This window comes from Balaenoptera musculus, chromosome 8 (assembly GCF_009873245.2).
Source record: "Balaenoptera musculus isolate JJ_BM4_2016_0621 chromosome 8, mBalMus1.pri.v3, whole genome shotgun sequence".
Classification (NCBI taxonomy): domain Eukaryota; kingdom Metazoa; phylum Chordata; class Mammalia; order Artiodactyla; family Balaenopteridae; genus Balaenoptera; species Balaenoptera musculus.
In genome coordinates, this window is record NC_045792.1 from 84,865,720 (window position 1) to 84,881,906 (window position 16,187).

Below are 16,187 nucleotides of genomic sequence, written 5' to 3' on the forward strand. Positions count from 1 at the left end.
AGGAGGGCCTCTGTGAGGCCAGACACCAAGAGAATGGACTGAAAATGGACTCAAAGTGACCCTCTGTGCACGATCCCTGGCCCCCTGGAGGCCCACATCAAGTCTTTCAAAGGCACAGCCCTGCATAAGTTCGGGGTTTGGGCAGTATTTCTGACGTGACATTGAGGGAAAATACCAAGTTTTGACTGAAATGGCCCGGGGCCCAAACAGAACATACATTCTGTACATTCATAGGGATGCCCACACCCCCGGAAAGCCCCAGTTAGGACAGTCTGAGCTGCCTGAGGCCCCGGGGGGAGGCACGATCTGAAGCTGTGTTGAGCAGAGCTGAATCAGCATCACACGAGGGTGCGTGCGTTGCGGCCCTCAAGGTGTGAGCGGTAGGTGTCGGGGAGGGGTTGGGGGAAGGGCCACCTTTTGGCCACACCTGCCTTTGGCCCATCACTGGTTGAGCCAGTGGTTAGCTCTGGTCCTGCCCGGGTCTGGCTCCAAGAGGGCCTGTAACCAGCCTCCACCCAGCAGGGCCCCAGCGTGTCCACAGGCCCTGGCTACGTGCTGGCCCAGACACCCCGGGAAGCACTTGCTCCCGGCCCTTCCCACCCGCTAGGATGCCTGGCGACAGAGCCCGGCCCAGAGCCAGCCGTCCCCCAACCTCACACCCGTGAGGTGACGTAGAGAGAGTGCACGCGCTCGGCCAGGGTGCTCTGCAGGTCCTGCAGTGGGTCCAGGCCCTGCACTTTGCTGCTGCGGCCGTAGATGAGCTGCCGGAAGGAGTCCTGCTCGAGCAGGGCCTTCATGTGCTTGAGGAAGAAGCCCTCGCAGAACAGGGCCAGTTCGGGGGCGCTGTGGATCTGTGGGGCAGGGAGAGGGAGGGGGGTGAGGCCCACTGCGTCAGCACAGCCCTGCCTGAAACCTCCCCCTACCCTCACCTCCAAATAGTACCCATGGGTTAAGGCCCAGCTTCAAGCCTCAACCTGGGGGAGGCATGTCCTATCTCGGGGTGACTGGCCCCTTATCTGAATTCCTTCCATAAGCCTCTCCTTGGGGTTAGACTGATCGGGGTTCAAATCCCAGCTGTGCCACCAGGAACATCCCTGAAATCTTGTTCTTGGCCTAGGTCCCGCTGGTGACGGCTTGCTGAATGCCAGTCATCCCTATTGGATTGGCAGCTCCCTCACTAAGGGCAGGGACTGCCCTCTGTGGGATGTCCGGCACAAGGCCCAGCACACGAGCGTTCACCTGGTAAATGCTCAGTAACTATTTTAGGTCAACAAATATGGAGTGCCCGCTCTGGGCCAGGCGCTGGGCGCAGGCCTCGAGGCCCGGGTCTGCGATGCTGTCTCAGAGCTGATGTTCCAGTTCAGGAAGACAGGGAAGCCAAGGAACCAACCAGGCCAGGAAACCACAGAGTGTGGTCAGTGCTGTGAGGAAGTGAGAGTGGGTGAAGGGGCAGAGAGGTGTGTGACTCGGGGGAGGCCTGGGGAAGTCAACAGGGCTTGGGAAGAGCTTCACCGGAGGAGCGGACAGAGATCGCAGGAGTTCTGGGGTGGGAACGAGTTGAGGAGGAGACGTGGGCCGCGTGGCTGGGTGAAGGCAGAGGGGAGGCATCGGAAGGGGAGATGTGGACAGGGTCCTGGGGCCCTCGTAATGGGCGACAGATAAGGGCTGGATTTTATTTAGTTTGCAGTGGAAAACCTTTGGAGGGTTTAAGTAGGGGAGTGATACGGCCTTTATACTTTTCCAAGAGTCTTGTGGATTGCAGGGTGAAAGCCAGGAAGTGTGGAGGCCAGGGCAGCAATTGCCCAAGAGAGGGGGCAATGGTGATGGAGGGAAGGGGAGGGACTGCTGATGTGTTTCAGGAGTGTTTCTAGGTGTGGCAGATGACCATGGCATTTGCTGAGAGGAGGAAGACTAAGGAGGACCGTGCTGGGGGGAAAATCAAGTAGTGCCTGGGGAACTGATCTGACTCAGGCTCAGCTCCTTGCCCCAGGTCTCACAGCCTGGCGCGGCACGGCTGGGATGGGAACTGGGATCCAGCCGGCTCATGGCTCAGCTCCCAAGCTGCTATGCTGCCCCACTGGGCGGCAGTGACGCCAGGCTGCAGAGGGACTTACAGTGCCCTTCAAAGCTGCCTGGCCACCTGCATTTTCCAGCCAGGCCACAGTGGAGCAGAGTGTGTGTTGGGAGGCAGCCGGCGGGCATCAGGGGTCCTCACCTTGGCATACTTGTAGGTGTTCACGGCGCTCTCCACGCTCAGGGTCTGGGAGCACAGGATCTCGCAGTGCCGCTGCAGGGCGTCCAGCTGGAACAAGCTGGCAGCTGACAGCAGCTGGCAGGAGGCAAAGGAGGCCGTGGGTGTGCGTGGCCAGGTCTGCGGCCCAGGCATCATGGAACAGACAGCTGCTTTGTGCTGTGTGCTCTGCTTCCTCCCGACCTCCAGGGCCCTCCCCCACTGCCAGTCAAGTCTGACGGCCTAGATTCATTTCTACTCTAGGCTATCTGCGTATTGGCTGGGACACCTCGGGAGGCACCGGATGGGTGACAGACGCTGGTTGGGATTTCTGACGTCAGGAGGCCTTCAGCTATAAGCTGCCTGCTCATCTACGTGACCTTGTAGCCAGGTGCCCGGCCAGCAGTGGGTCCGTCCCCTGAGCAGTGACCTGGTGAGGGGAAGGCCTCCCTGCCTTGTGATCCTCCTGGGCCTTCCATCCTCAGGGGTGGCCCTTTCTAACCCCGAGGTGTGGCCCGGGAGGCCGGGCTCCGTGGGTGCACAATTTCCCACACTCTCCCGGAACGGCGCTTCCTGTCGCCAGAAGAGCAAGGACCAGCAGGGAGCCGGGAGGTCCTTGCAGAGGCCACCTGCCTTCGCTCCTCATCTCTCCAAGTGCTGTGTTTCTGAGAGCGGGGTTGAGACCTGGAAGACGTCGCAGGCGGGGGACACAGGCATGGCGGGACTGGGGGCCAGGCTCACGGCCTCCCTGCTCCTCCCCCTGGGGCCGGGCAGACCGGCCAGGTCCTCACCTCCAGGATGTCGCCGGTGGGGATGTCCATGGATTCTGTTCCCCCGTAGTACAGATACTGCATCATCATCTGTAGGGAGGAGAGGCCCCGTGTGAGCGCCAGATGGACCCACAGCACCGAAGTCCTCACCCGGCACCCCCGGAGTGCCACTCCAGCCGCTGCCGGCCTCGTGGTGCCCCCTGACCTCTGTGTGCTGACGTCTGCACCTCCCCCGACTCTCATCAGACATTTTTGTGTTTTCGCTGGAATGCGTGTGGCAAGCTTCCTTCCACAGAGTGGTTTCACTTCAATCCTCACGACAGCCCTGTGAGCCCAGGAGGGCAGATACTACTCACAGCTGGGGAAACTGAGGCCAGGGAGGGGGGCTCAGCCCCCCTCCCCAGAACCCTTCCAGCTCACCAGGCACCACGCCGCTCGTTTCTCCTCTTACTGAAATTCTAAGTATGGGGTTGGGAGAGGGGGAGGTGGGGCTCTGAGGGGGCAACTGTCTGACGGGCCACCCTCAGGATCCCAACTCCTGACCTCCCTGTCTGCGCTAGGCCTCCACGTGGAGGTGACAGCCAGATCCCGACTCCCTCCTGGAAAGTAAGGTGCAGAGCTGGGACAGGGATCTGGTCCAGAGGTCACCTTGCTGACCAGCCCAGGACCTTCAGGATTCTTGGGAGCACAGGGCCCTGGGACACCACAGGAGGCGGCCTGCGGGGAGGGAGGCTACGTTTAGTTCCGCTGAGGTCTGAGTTACAAGCTCTGCCATCACGCTGGAGACTGGGGAGTTTCCCAGTTGGAAAAAGAAAAATGATTCCCCCTGGTTGGCTGAAGAAACAGCCCCAGCAAGGAGCTGGCAAGTGTGTAAGTAAACACGGCTCCAGCCAGCACAGTCAGGCTCTGTTAGGACTGGCCCCCAGGCTGGAAGCGGCACCAGAGGAGAGGAGCCCAACCTGGGGGAGGGGGGGAGTGGGGAGGGCCCGCCAGCCTCCCCCAGGCCCAAGGCCTGTCCAGGAGACATCAGTCTCTCCCCCTCAGAGGAGCGGGGGCCCCCAAAGGCCTTCCCCAGCCCCTGCTGGAGCTCACGTGGCGATCCTACAGTTAGACATATGTGTCCATGTGTCCCACGGCTCCAGGTGGTACCTCAGGTGGGCCCACGCCTGCCTTCCTCTGCCATCCCCATGCTGGGAGCTGAGTGGGTGCTGAGCACAGCACCAGCAGGACAGCGCTGAATGCCCAGGGCTGGGAGTGGGGGAGGTCAGATCTGCAGGGATTCTTTGCTAAGGGATGGCCTCAGGGCAGCCCCTAGGTGAGAAGGGGCCCAGGGACAGAGGCTGGGAGACAGGTGACAGCCTGCAGCTCCCCTCCCTGGCCTGGAAGGCAGCCTCCTGCTGCATTTGGTAGCTGGTTTTGGCCAGGCCCAGCCGTCTGTGGCATGTGGATCTCCCCGAGGTCACCTGAATGCATCCGAGTCCACAGAAGTCAGACCCGAATTGCCCTTCTGGAGGCTGGCTGAGGGAGCTGGGCTGCTGGCAGGCAGCCTGTGGGGCTGGACTGGCCGCCCAAAGGGCTGCTCCCTGTGAGCAGCGGTCGGGACCAGCTGCAGGAGCTGCCAGGCTTCCTCCTGCCCAGAGTGGGCCACCAGGAATGTGACCACAGGGAGGCCGCTGATGCTGCAGGGACAGGCCTGGGGTCAAGAGCCACGTCAGAATGGCAGGGCTCTCCCCCAAAGGCCTGGGTTTAGTCGGCAGTGACCTTGGCAAGTGTCTAGACTTGTGCTGTCTAATGCAATAGCCACTGGCCAGGTGTGGCTTTTGAGCATTTGAAATGTGGCTGCTCTGGATTAACACGTGTTGTGTCAAAACTGGATTTCGAACACTTAGTGTGAAAAAAAGTATGTAAAACATTTCATTGATTTTTTATATGTTGAAATGATACTATTTTGGCTACATTAAGTTAAATAATATTATTAAAATTCATTTCATCTGTTTCTTTTTGTTTCTGTGGCTACTAAGCGATTTTAAATTACCTATGTGGCCTGCATTATCTTTCTATTGGACGATAGCACTGCTTAGATCTCCTTGGGCCTCTGTTTCCTGCTCTAGAAAACAAATAATGACCGCCATTTCTCCTCGTGCTGTGAGAGCCAATGAGACGTTTGGGGGCTGCTCTGAAACTTTTAGGCTTTTTTAGGGTGCACTGGCCCTGGATTGATGGCTTCGGGCTCCCCCCACTGATGGCAGAGCTCTGTCCCCAGAGGACCCCTGGGGCGAGGCCAGAGGCTAACATGCCCAGGCTCATGTGTGCCCCAATGTTAGACCTGTTGTCCCCGTCTACCCTCGTGACAACCCCGAGAAGTCATCAAGGGCTGCCCAGCCTGTCCTGGAACAGGCATCCTCCCCTGCTGAGTGAATGCAGCCTTGATGGCAGTGGTCACCCGTGCCGCACGTGTGCCCTTGCCCCCCACCCCGCCCCATCCCTTCTCAGCCCCGCCTCCTGTGTCAGAGCCTGACCCCACCTCATGCTCCAACTCACCTGGACTTCGGGCTTCTTAGCCAAGTAAGTTTCTAGAGCTGCTCCCCTCCCCAGTGAGTTTGGCTCAAGGGACAGGAAAAGGGGGGGAGGAGAGACACCCTATGCCAGACCCTGGGTCTCCCACCCTGTTGAGTTGCCGAGTTCCATCCACTCTCCCCTCGCCCACTTCCCTTCATCCTGCTGTCACTACCTGGTCACCATCATCACTTAGCTGGATTTCTCAACAGCCTCCTAACTGGTCCCCTGGCTGCAGTCATGCCCCCTCCAGTCCCTTCCTCACCCTCCAGAGTGAGCGAGGTAATGCAAACTGGACCATTCCACACACCCTAAGATTGAATCCTGGCTCCGTCACTTCTCAGCTCTGTGACCTTGGACAAGTTACTAAACTTCTCTGTGCCTGTGACCCCTCATCTACCAAGAGGGGCTAACAAACCTGTACTTCCTAGGACTGTGCTGTGAAGCTTAACTGAAGAACAGGGGCAGAGCACTTGGAACCATGCCTGGCTCAGTGTCTGTGATGATGGTGACCTCTTAGTAGCTTCCATCTGTCCTTGGGTTAAAGCTCAGGCCCTTCATGCTATGGCTTCTGGGGGCAGCTTCAGCCTCATTTCTGAATGTTCTTCTGAATCGCTGCCAGGACTAGGCCAGAGGGCATTTCCTGAGCAGGTCGTGGTCTCTGGCTTTCGGACCCTGCGTGCACTTCTTCCTCTACCTGGAGCCCCCGATACCTGGCTGGCTGCCCTCATCCTCCAAGAAACTTCCTTCTCCGCAGCTTTGGGTTAGATGATCTGTCCTGCTCTCCCAGTGCCTTCTTCACCACACCTATACCATTAATTCATAACCCTGTCTCGTGGAGGGCAGGGTCTGTTAAGTCACAAGCCTGTCCTGTGCAAGGCCAGGTCCTAGACCCACCCACCAGCTGCCTCTTGGCCTCAGTCTCAGCCCCTGAGGGTCATGCCTGCAGCCTGGAGATCACTTTCTAGAAAGGAGCTCCCCACTGGGGTTCAGCATAGACCCCAGCCAGCCTCCTCCAGACCCCACCTGCCACCCCTGGTGGCCAGCCTGTGGAGTTTCCATTACGCAACCTCTGAGGTTCTCCGAAGCTTAGAGATCGAAAGTCCTGACCTGGATCTTCCACACCCAGGATGGGCTCACCATGGCTTTTTCTGCTTGGCCGGCATGGCTGGGGTCGGACGCTCGGGAGGAGTGACGTGACTTACACCAGCGCACGCGCATGTCACCCTCCACCCACCGGGGTCTTGTTAAAATGTGGGGTGTCTGGGGTGGGGTCTGAGGTTCTGCATTCCCAACAAGCACGCGGGCAACGTCTGTACTCTGGGAGCTCACTCCGGGGAGCAAGGACTCACAGGCTGCACGTGTGGTGTGCGCCTGTCCTTACACGTCCATCAGTCTGCCCAGACCCCTCACCCAGTGGTTAGAGCTCAGGGCCCACGAGACAGGCTCTGAAGCTACAAAGTCACAATGGAACGGCTACCTTTGCCTGGGAAAAACCTAGATGCTCCAACCTGACCACTGAGATTCAGCAAAACACAGAAGGCACTGGGGACGGAGGGGAAGATTATGACCGACTCACGGCTGCTCCCGCCCAGACGGACGAGCCAGGGTGGGGCTCCTGGGGGGGAGGGGGCATCCCCTGAGAAGCGTGCAGCACTGAGGTCCACATACCTGAAAAATGTGGTACTTCATGTCACCGATCTCAATGGTTTTGCTGCTGTTGCCATCTTGTTCTGATTTATTGGTCATCAGTGTCTTGAACCTGGAGCCAAGGAGATGAGACAGGACGGGGCTTGAACGTGACTTTCACTCCATGGCCGTGTGGCAACGGCACCGTCCACCACCTGACTGGCCACCAGGGCACAGGAGCATTTTAAAAATTACTGCCGTGCTCTCAAAATAATTCTCGGCGAGTGACGTTTTACATCGTCCAGATGGCTGGGCTGAGCCCCATTCTGTCCCTGCTGCCCCCTAGATGAGTGACTGTGACGCCTGCGGCTGGAAAACTGACTTTCGTGCCAGAACATTTATGTTTTCTAATAATCAAAGGCAGCAAGTTAGCCAGGAAGAATACAGCCTCAGAGCTCCTCTTGGAGAACTCTGGGTCCCATCTCGACTGTCCCTCTGTCAACCTGTCCCGTGCCCGCCGTGGGGTGGATGAGGCCTCCGCGCTCCGTGACCTCCCTGTTGGGGGGGGCCGAGGCTTGGGGTGCAGCCCCAGCGAGAAGCTCTTCTACGGCCTGTCCATCACCTTGTATCTACATGAAGCTGCCCAGCCTCCCGGCAGCTGAGACTTCATTACCCGGGTTGCCTACCTGTTAGAAGCTGTCACCAGCAGGACTTTATGTGCATAAAACAGCTTTCCTTCCACAAGGAAGGTCACATCCGACATCTCCTTGTTGTTCAAAAAGTGAGGATCTGCCAGTAGGGAAGGAGAGGGGGTGACTGAGGAGCCTGCCTCCGGGGGTGTCTTACGTGTGTGTTGGGGGGAGATGGGGTGGGGAATGTGGAGAGCAGAGAAACTGAGGCCAGGCCATGGCACTTGGAAAGGGCAAGGAGGACAAAGAGGAGAAGGAGAGGGAGAGGAAAAGGGAAGGGGGGGGAGGGGAGGGAAGGGAAGAGGAGGGGAGGGAGGGGAGGGGAGAGGAGGAGGGGAGGGGAGGGGAAGGGAGGGGAGGGGAGGGGAGGGGAGGGGAGGGGGGGAGGGGAGGGGAGGGTGAGGGGAGGGGAAGGGAGGGGGAGGGGAGGGGAGGGGAGGGGAGGGGGGAGGGGAGGGGACGAGGGGAGGGGAGGGAGGGGGAGGGGGGAGGGGGGAGGGGAGGGAGGGGAGGGGAGGGGGGAGGGGAGGGGAGGGGAGGGGGGAGGGGAGGGGAGGGGAGGGGGGAGGGGAGGGGAGGGGGGAGGGGAGGGGAGGGGGGAGGGGGAGGGGAGGGGAGGGGGGGGGAGGGGAGGGGAGAGGGGAGGGGAGGGGAGGGGGGAGGGGGGTAGGGGAGGGGAGGGGGGAGGGGAGGGGAGGGGAGACGAAACGAAAAGGGGAGGGGAGGGGAGAGGAGGAGGGGAGGGGAGGGAGGCCTGGCAAGCATGGGTGGCCGGTGGGGAAGGCCTCACCTAGCCTGGCCGGCGGGGTCTTGCGGAGCTCGGGGATGCTGGGGATAGGGCTGCTGCCATAGCAGTGTGTGAAGATGGCAGCCAGCTGCTGGATGACAGAGTCGTTCTGTGGGGGGAGAGGCAGGGAGGGGCCGTGAGCTCAACGCCCCATCCTGTGGCCGTCTGTTTACAGCTCCCGATACATCGGGCCAACTTCAGAAGTCCAGGCCAGGATCAGAGCAGCCGCTGCCTTTTGCTCCTCCTGTAGGTGGCCTGGTGAGGGAGGCCTGTCCCTTCAACACTGATTCCCCAAATCGCTTTTTTGGCCGGGCTCCAGCCCAGACAAATCCACGGCCTCTGCAGCCAAGCGGTGCGCGTGTGTGTGTGGGGTGGGCGTCCACCCGCGTGCGTGAAGGTGCCTGTGTCCATCTGTCCATGTGAGGGGTTGTCCCTGTGTCTGTCTGCCTATGCGTAGGTCTCCGTGTCCGTCCCATGGTCTGCTGGGGCCGCGGGCTCTGGAGCCTGGGTTCTCTGAGCTTGGGGCAGGGACCTGCCCGGAGACACTCACCTTGCTGGTCTTGAGGATGTCGAACATGAGCTGCAAGCCCTCGGTCACCAGCTCCTCGTTGTATTCCTCCTCCTTGATGGAGCTGAAATCCCGCAGGAGGCTCTGTACCACCGAGTACCGAGACTGGGAGAAGGACGTCCTCAGAGACTCGATCCAGACGTGCAGCTTCCAGGGGACGCCTGGGCCCGGGCAGGGAAAGGGCAGCAGTCAGCCCCTGGGCAGAGCGCTCCCCGCAGGGCCCACCGAGCCCACCTCCCGACGAACCCCTTCCTGGCAGGCTCTCTTGCGATGCGCCCAGTGTCTGCAGAGCAGGGGGCAGCCCCCAGCCCCCTCAGTGTAGCCAGTAAGGAAAGCTTCCGTTCACCCTGACGGGCCTCCCTGAGAGATGAGAGGGCGCCCCAGGTTCCTGTCAGGTGAGGTAGAGGAATGCCTCCGGACCAAGTGCAGGGAGCCTGAGCTCTGAAAATCCACAGCTCAGCCTGGGGACTTTCAAGCGCCATCCCAGCACCCACACTGGCCCCACTCCTTGTTGGGCCCTGGAATTACTTACTGGAGGAGGACCCATTATAATTACGAGGGGTAGCCTGGGAGACTCGGATACCCGGAGGATATGCAGGGTGCTTGGGGACGCAGGGGCTCCCTGCCTGTCAAGAAGCCTGAAATCAACCCCGTCCTATCGCAGAGGGCTTTTCCTAGCGCCCAGCTCACTGGTCTGTTTGTGCACATCCAGTGCCACGTAATTACTGTTTACCAGCTCCCTAGAGTGTGTCGGCGGGGCCGCAGAGCAACTTACAACTACTTTGGAAAGATCACGACAAAAACTAGTGATGTTTCTGATAATTAGAGGGATTGCTTCTTACTCCCCCACCTCACCATGGGCTAAAAAAGGACCAATGGGGCTTCCCTGGTGGCGCAGTGGTTGAGAGTCTGCCTGCCGGTGCGGGGGGCGCGGGTTCGGGCCCTGGTCTGGGGGGATCCCGCGTGCCGCGGAGCGGCTGGGCCCGTGGGCCGCGGCTGCTGGGCCTGCGCGTCTGGAGCCTGTGCTCCGCGGCGGGAGGGGCCGCGATGGTGAGGGGCCCGTGCGCCGCGGTGGGGAGTGGTCCCCGCTTGCCGCGGTTGGAGGGGGCCCTCGCGGAGGGGCGGGGACCCAGCACAGTCATAAATAAATAAATAAATAAATAAACAAATAAAAGAACGTGAATTTCTTTAAAAAAAAAAAAAAAAAAAAAGGACCAATGGCATCCCCTGCCCCCTACGATGACGTGCGTAACGTTAGCATCGCTGGTTGACTGACTGTATGCAGGAGCCCATTTCACAGAGAAGAACACTGAGGCTGGCTTGCCACAGCAGGGCCATGTGGCCTCCTGCTGCCTTGGCCCAGCGCCGGGCGTTCGTGTGTCATGGCCCCCGGGAGAGTAACGATGCTGTCATCGTGCACTGAGTGCTGATGGTGAGCTGGCACTGGGCTCTGAGCTGCATGTGGCGACACCACAGTCGTAGAGGAGGATCATCAGCACCAGCGAACGTGGCAGGGCTGGGCTCTCACCCATGTCTGTCTGTCTGACCAGCTTCCCGGGAGGGAAGGAGAAGTTGGCAGGCTTGCAGACCCAAGGAGGTGGGGAGGTTGGCTGAGGGACTGGAGTGCATCTAGTTGACCAGAAGTGTAGACCCCTAGTGTTACAGATGCTCCCAGAGCTACACATCCCAGGACTTGACCAGGGAGGTTGGGGGACCTGAGGGCACAGGGCTGGGGTGAGGCTCTTGAGACACATCCCCACTGAGGACTGTCTGAGGCTCAGGGCACCTCCTGTCCTGGCTGTCAGTCACCAGGCCTGGGGGAATTGAGCCCCGCTCTACGCTCAGCTACCTGGCCCTCTCCTGGCCTGAGGAGCAGCAGAGCGTGTGTGTGAGTGTGTGTGTGTGTGTGTGTGCGCGTGTGTGTGTGAGTGTGAGTGAGAGCATGTGTGCGTGTGTGCACGTGCGTGTGTGTGACTGTGCGTGTGTGTGCGTGTGTGCGCACGTGTGTGCGCGTGTGTGTGCATGTGTGTGTGCACCCGTACGCTGCAAGGTCTCACCCAGTGCCCGCAGCTCCATGGTGATGTCCACGTAGCCGTGCTCCGCGCTGTAGTACATGGCCTCCTGGAGGGCCTTGGTGCGCGTCCGGCTCAGCCTCACGGGCCCCTCGCTGCCACTGCCCTGGCTCGACGTGTCGCTTTCCTCCACGCCCTCAGCCAGGATCTCCTCCAGGGACAGCACGTCTGCTTTGGCCTGCTGCGGCTGCGTCAGGAGCTTCCTCAGGACGTTCCTGTGGGTAAAGGGACGGAGGGTGAGGCCTGAGGCTCCCGCCACGGACGGCGCCCGCCGAGCTGCCTTCTGGCGCCGCGGGGTCCAGATGGGCAGCTACGGGGCATCTGCGGGCACAAAGCGCTCATGGTCTTCCCGTCCCAGGCAGGCTGGGCCAGGGCTCCCAGCGACCCCCATCCCTGGCCACCTGGGTGAGTAAGGGGAAGGTGCAGGAGACCTCTCCCTTCTGCCATCCAGGTGGGGCCGAGAAGTCGTGGGCTCTGAGACCAAGCAGGTTCTGCCATCCTGTGTGATCTCGGATAGGTTGTTCTGCCTCTCTGAGCCCCGACGGCTTTGTCATCTGTAGGACAGGGCATCAGCATCATGCTCTCCCGGTGAACGTGAGGCCAGTGTGATGACATCAAATGCAGAGCCTGATACCTAGCAGTCCTCCTAATAGCAGCCAACTTTACACATGTAAAAGTGTCCGAAACACAGGACATGCTTACACTCATTTCTTCCTCTCCCTCCATTAATAAGAATGAAGTGAAGCTGCATTTTATGCTGAATTCATTAATATACACAGATGTGTAGAACACTGGATGCTCGACGCAGCATATTCCCACGTACCGCGGCACTTAACCCTGAGCGATCCCACGAACCTCGCCACTCGTGGGCGATGACTACATCTTGCTCACGGTCACACTGAGCAGGATGAAGACTCAGACCCAGAGCTTCAAGCCCCAGGCTCGTCCTGTCACATCCTGTGGGCCGGGGCGCTGGGCAGGCTGCAGCAGGGGCAGGCCCACAGGTCACCTGGGGCTGAGCCTCCTCCCGGCGGCCCTGCCCACCCCTCCCCCACCCCTTCCCCTACTCGGTGATGGAGGCCCGGCAGGGACCCCCTCGAGGGACCTGGGTCATCCCGCTGTAGCTCTGTCAGTTCAGCAACTTAACAGGGCACCCAGTCCGGCGTGAGCTGGCACGTGACGGTGAGCGCCCACCGCGCCCACCCAAGGAGCCCGTGTTCCAGAGAGAGAGTGGGAAGCCGATCAGCAGAGGGGCAACTCCACGCGGGGTGAAGAGGCCACAAGCAGGGGGGGAAAACGCGGGCACTGGGCGGGGTAGAGAGGCCTGGAGGCCATGCCCTGTGAGGTGGTGCCTGAGGGCAGGGCTGGTGGAGATGGGTGAGAGCGGGGGGCCGGGCGCAGAAGGCGGGGAGGAGAAGCACGCTGGGAGCGGACCACAGCAAGGGCACAGTCCGGGCTTGAGAACGGCAAGTAGGTGTCCCGCCTGCCCTCTCTGCCTTTTACTCACCTCTTCCCTGTCCCCCTCTGCCCCGAGCTGCCTAACGGCTCTGCTCTCACCCCTGCCCTCTCACAGCCCTGGCCCCCGCAAAGCAAGGTCCACCAGCTGCTCCTGGAGCGAGACGCGATCTCCTGCTGCAGAGCCCCCAGCGGCGTGTTCGTGGTGGAGCTGCCTGCTGTGTGGAAGCCTCTAGCGCCCCAGGCCACTGCAGGCACCGGAGGAGCACCCCAGGCGCGGGAAGGGATGGGGTCCTGGGTGGCTGCAGGGTGGAGAGCCTTACGGGGGAACGGGAGGGCCTGCTCCAGTCCCACGTCTGCCAGGAACTGGCTGTAGGACCTCTAAGCAACACAGCGTCTCCGGGCCTCCAACGTCGGGGGCCCCCGTGCTGCCTGAAGACCTATCTTCTTTCCGGCCGGTGTGCACGCAGCCATCCCCGGCCCCCATCTCTGGAAGGATCTCCAGGCCTAGCGCTTCTGCTCCTGAGAGCCTGCTTCATGCCCCACAGCACACGGGGAAGGAAGCCCGGGCGGGTACCTGTGGCCATGGGCGGCTGAGTGGCTGAAGCAGTTCATATCCTCGTGGAGGGAGGAGGCCATGCCGTTGGTTTCGAGCATGCTGAGGAGGGGGTCGGCGCCCCGGCTGAGCAGCAAGCTGACCAGCTCGTAGTTCCCTGAAAGACAAGGTGGACCAAGGATGCTTCCACCGCCCGTGTCACTGCCCCTCTGCTGGGCCTGCCTGGGCAGTGAGTGTGGCAGAAACACTGACGATGGGGTGAAGGGGAGCCCCTGGGACCCAGAAGGAGGGGCTTCAAGGCTCGCCACAGGGATCTGCGTGCGCAGCTCAGCCAGGCCGGGTGACACCACGGGGAGGAGCAGGTGGCGCCGTGGGGCAGGAGGGGACCCTCACTGCGCAGGGCAGCGGTGTACCTACCGGCTGCAGAAGCCAGCTGCAGGGGTGTCTCCGCGTAGCTGTCCTCGCCGCCGGTCACTGCCAAGCCCTCCACGTGGGCACCGGCGTCCAGCAGCAACTGCCATGGCACAGGGAGGACACTTCAACGTTGTAGGAAGTGTCTGGGGCATGTGCAGGGGAGGCTTTGGGGAGGGACCTGTAGTTCCCTCCTGGCATGTGACCAAGGACCGGCTCACCCGGGCGTCCAGGCAACCAGAATTTTAGAACTCCTGGTTACCTTCAGGGCTCTAAGTGTCTAGAATCTTCACCTCCACTCCTGTGGCCTTGGACCAAGCCCCTAAGCTAAAGGGACCTCTGAGCTATTTCTACCTTTCAAACAGTTTCCTACAAACTGGCCGCAGTGATCTTTGTAAGAACTCACACAGATGAGCAGAAAAGAAGGCACCAGCCCCCAATCAACCGGGGGAAAGTGGGGCTCTGGAGGCAGCAGAGGTAATGGGAACGGCAGAGGTGTTAGAGCTGAGTGCCAGTGCTGGCCACAGACCAGTGGGTGACCTGGGGCAGGTACCTCAACTCCCCAAACCTCAGTCTTCCTCATCTGGAAAATGCAAAAGAGGCCCGCCTTGCAGCCTTGTTGGGGATTAAGTGAAACGGTGCTCACCTCTCCATAGGGGCTCAATAACTAGTGGCTTTTAGGGTTCCCATCAGAGAGGTTCGGTGAGCTACCCAAGGCTGGGAAGTGTGGGGCTGGGGCAGAACCTCACTATCTGGGACACCAGGTGGCCTCTCCCCATTCCAGCAAGGGCACGTCTTGCAGGGGACAGATGGGGCAGGGCTGACAGATACCAGTTCCAGCTGAGCCGGCTGGCTCTACCCTGGGGCAGGGGTGGGTCTGCGCCACAGAGAGGTGACTTCAGCTCCATCTCACCTTTCCTGACCGGCTGCTCTGGAGGGAGCCGCCTTCCAACCCTCCCAGGTTTCCGGAGACCAAAGCCTCCTCAGAGCCCGTGCTCGGCCGGCTAAGGCAACGCCGCACCCCCGTCACCTGGAGACCAGGTCCGAGGGGCGCAGGCTGACCTCTCAGCCTCCCCACAGCGTGGAGCATGGGGGCGGCTGCTGGGAGGCTCCCATCAGGCAGAAAGGGCACCGCTGCCTGAGCCAGTGTGCCAAGGTGGAAGAGGAAGAGGCCTGCCCGTCAGGGTGAAAATGGGCACCAGTCCAGGTGAGTCCAGGGCACAGCCCTGCAGGCCAGTCTGGGCTAGCGTGGAACTCTGCTCAGGGCCTTAGGAGGACGCGCACCAAAAAGCAGGCAGGATGTGGCAGTCAGCCCACTGACCACCATTTACTGCATCCCTCGTATAGGCCAGGCCTGGGCGCACAGCGACGAACAGGCCGGACTTGACCCCTGCCCTCAAAGGCCCCGCAATCCAGCAGATAGCAAGGGTGTAATACGAACTCCCAGGAAGGAGTCTGGAATCCTGTGGGCCTGTGGCCTGAGGAGTGAAGGAGTCTGGGAGCCAAGTGGCAGTGTCACCATGCCCCATCCACAGCTTCCACTTCTAGGCCTGAACCTCCTCCTCACGCCAGCCACAGCTCCTGGGACCAAGGTGGGCACAGTGTGGCTTGGCTTGACAGGCGAGCTGTGCCAATCTGAGTCCTCTTTCAGGAACTGGGGAGCTGCGAGACTACGCCTGCTACCCGGGAGGGGCAGAACCGGAAGGACAGCATGATGTACAGAGCCGGCAGAACTCAGGAGGGAGTGAAAACAGCTAAGGGTTGGAAAGATTACTGGAGGAGAGAAACGGAGCACACCTGCACAGATTCCAGATTCCAGCACGCCCCAGGACTCACCCACAGATGCAGAGACGCCAGGCAGGCCTGGTACTGCTTGGGCCTGCGTCTTGCTCCCTGAAATTCTCACATGCATCCTCACACTGAAGGCTGCTCCCCTGGAGGCAGACCAGGTGGGTCTTTGCTGACCAAGTGAGCTAGCCTTAACCAGCACCTCTGGTGTCTCTGACTCCAGGCTGCTGCTCACACAGGTAAGGCTGGGGCTACGCCTGGGGCTCAAACCACTCAGCAAGCTGGGGGCACGCTGCGTACCTGGCAGGAGCTCACCTGGACCACAGAGATGTGTCCATGCAGCACAGCAAATGTCAGTGAGGTCCAGTGCCGGCTGTCAGGGTGGATGGAGGGATGCTTGGGAGAGTTGCTTGGAACCTGGAAAAATACCACAAATGATCAGTGTTTCCTAGGTCAGTGACATTCCTGGGCAGGTGACATAGGCACCTGAGCTAAGGGGAGCCCTGCAGGGATGGTGACTAGGAGTCAACTCAAGAGCTTTCTACATTCGATTGGCAATGTCTGCCTGGAGTACCCTGTGGAAAAGGCTCAAAAGGATGTTCAATTAGTGATGTCTGCCCTGGGCAGAGAGATGGCAGAGAGGGAACACTTTATGCCTCAGAGGGAGGTAGAGCGA

General features: G+C 60.5%; 1 protein-coding gene across 3 annotated transcripts in view; it reads right to left on the minus strand.

The window, feature by feature from the left end:
• Positions 1-522: 522 nt before the first annotated feature.
• The window catches only part of ABTB2 (ankyrin repeat and BTB domain containing 2), a 181,451-nt gene continuing 165,786 nt past the window's right edge, over positions 523-16,187 (minus strand). The window contains exons 7-17 of one of the 3 annotated variants that reach the window (XM_036862111.1): positions 15,827-15,928; positions 13,730-13,826; positions 13,334-13,469; positions 11,287-11,516; positions 9,212-9,390; positions 8,665-8,770; positions 7,872-7,974; positions 7,228-7,318; positions 3,022-3,090; positions 2,216-2,329; positions 523-851 (exon numbers count right to left, since the gene is read on the minus strand). In XM_036862111.1, coding sequence (XP_036718006.1) covers positions 654-851; positions 2,216-2,329; positions 3,022-3,090; positions 7,228-7,318; positions 7,872-7,974; positions 8,665-8,770; positions 9,212-9,390; positions 11,287-11,516; positions 13,334-13,469; positions 13,730-13,826; positions 15,827-15,928 — 1,425 coding nt within the window. In that variant the 3' untranslated portion in view covers positions 523-653. Of the gene's footprint in view, positions 852-2,215; positions 2,330-3,021; positions 3,091-7,227; positions 7,319-7,871; positions 7,975-8,664; positions 8,771-9,211; positions 9,391-11,286; positions 11,517-13,333; positions 13,470-13,729; positions 13,827-15,811; positions 15,929-16,187 lie in introns of those variants that run through there. The other 2 variants (XM_036862110.1, XR_005021026.1) reach the window with 2 other exon arrangements.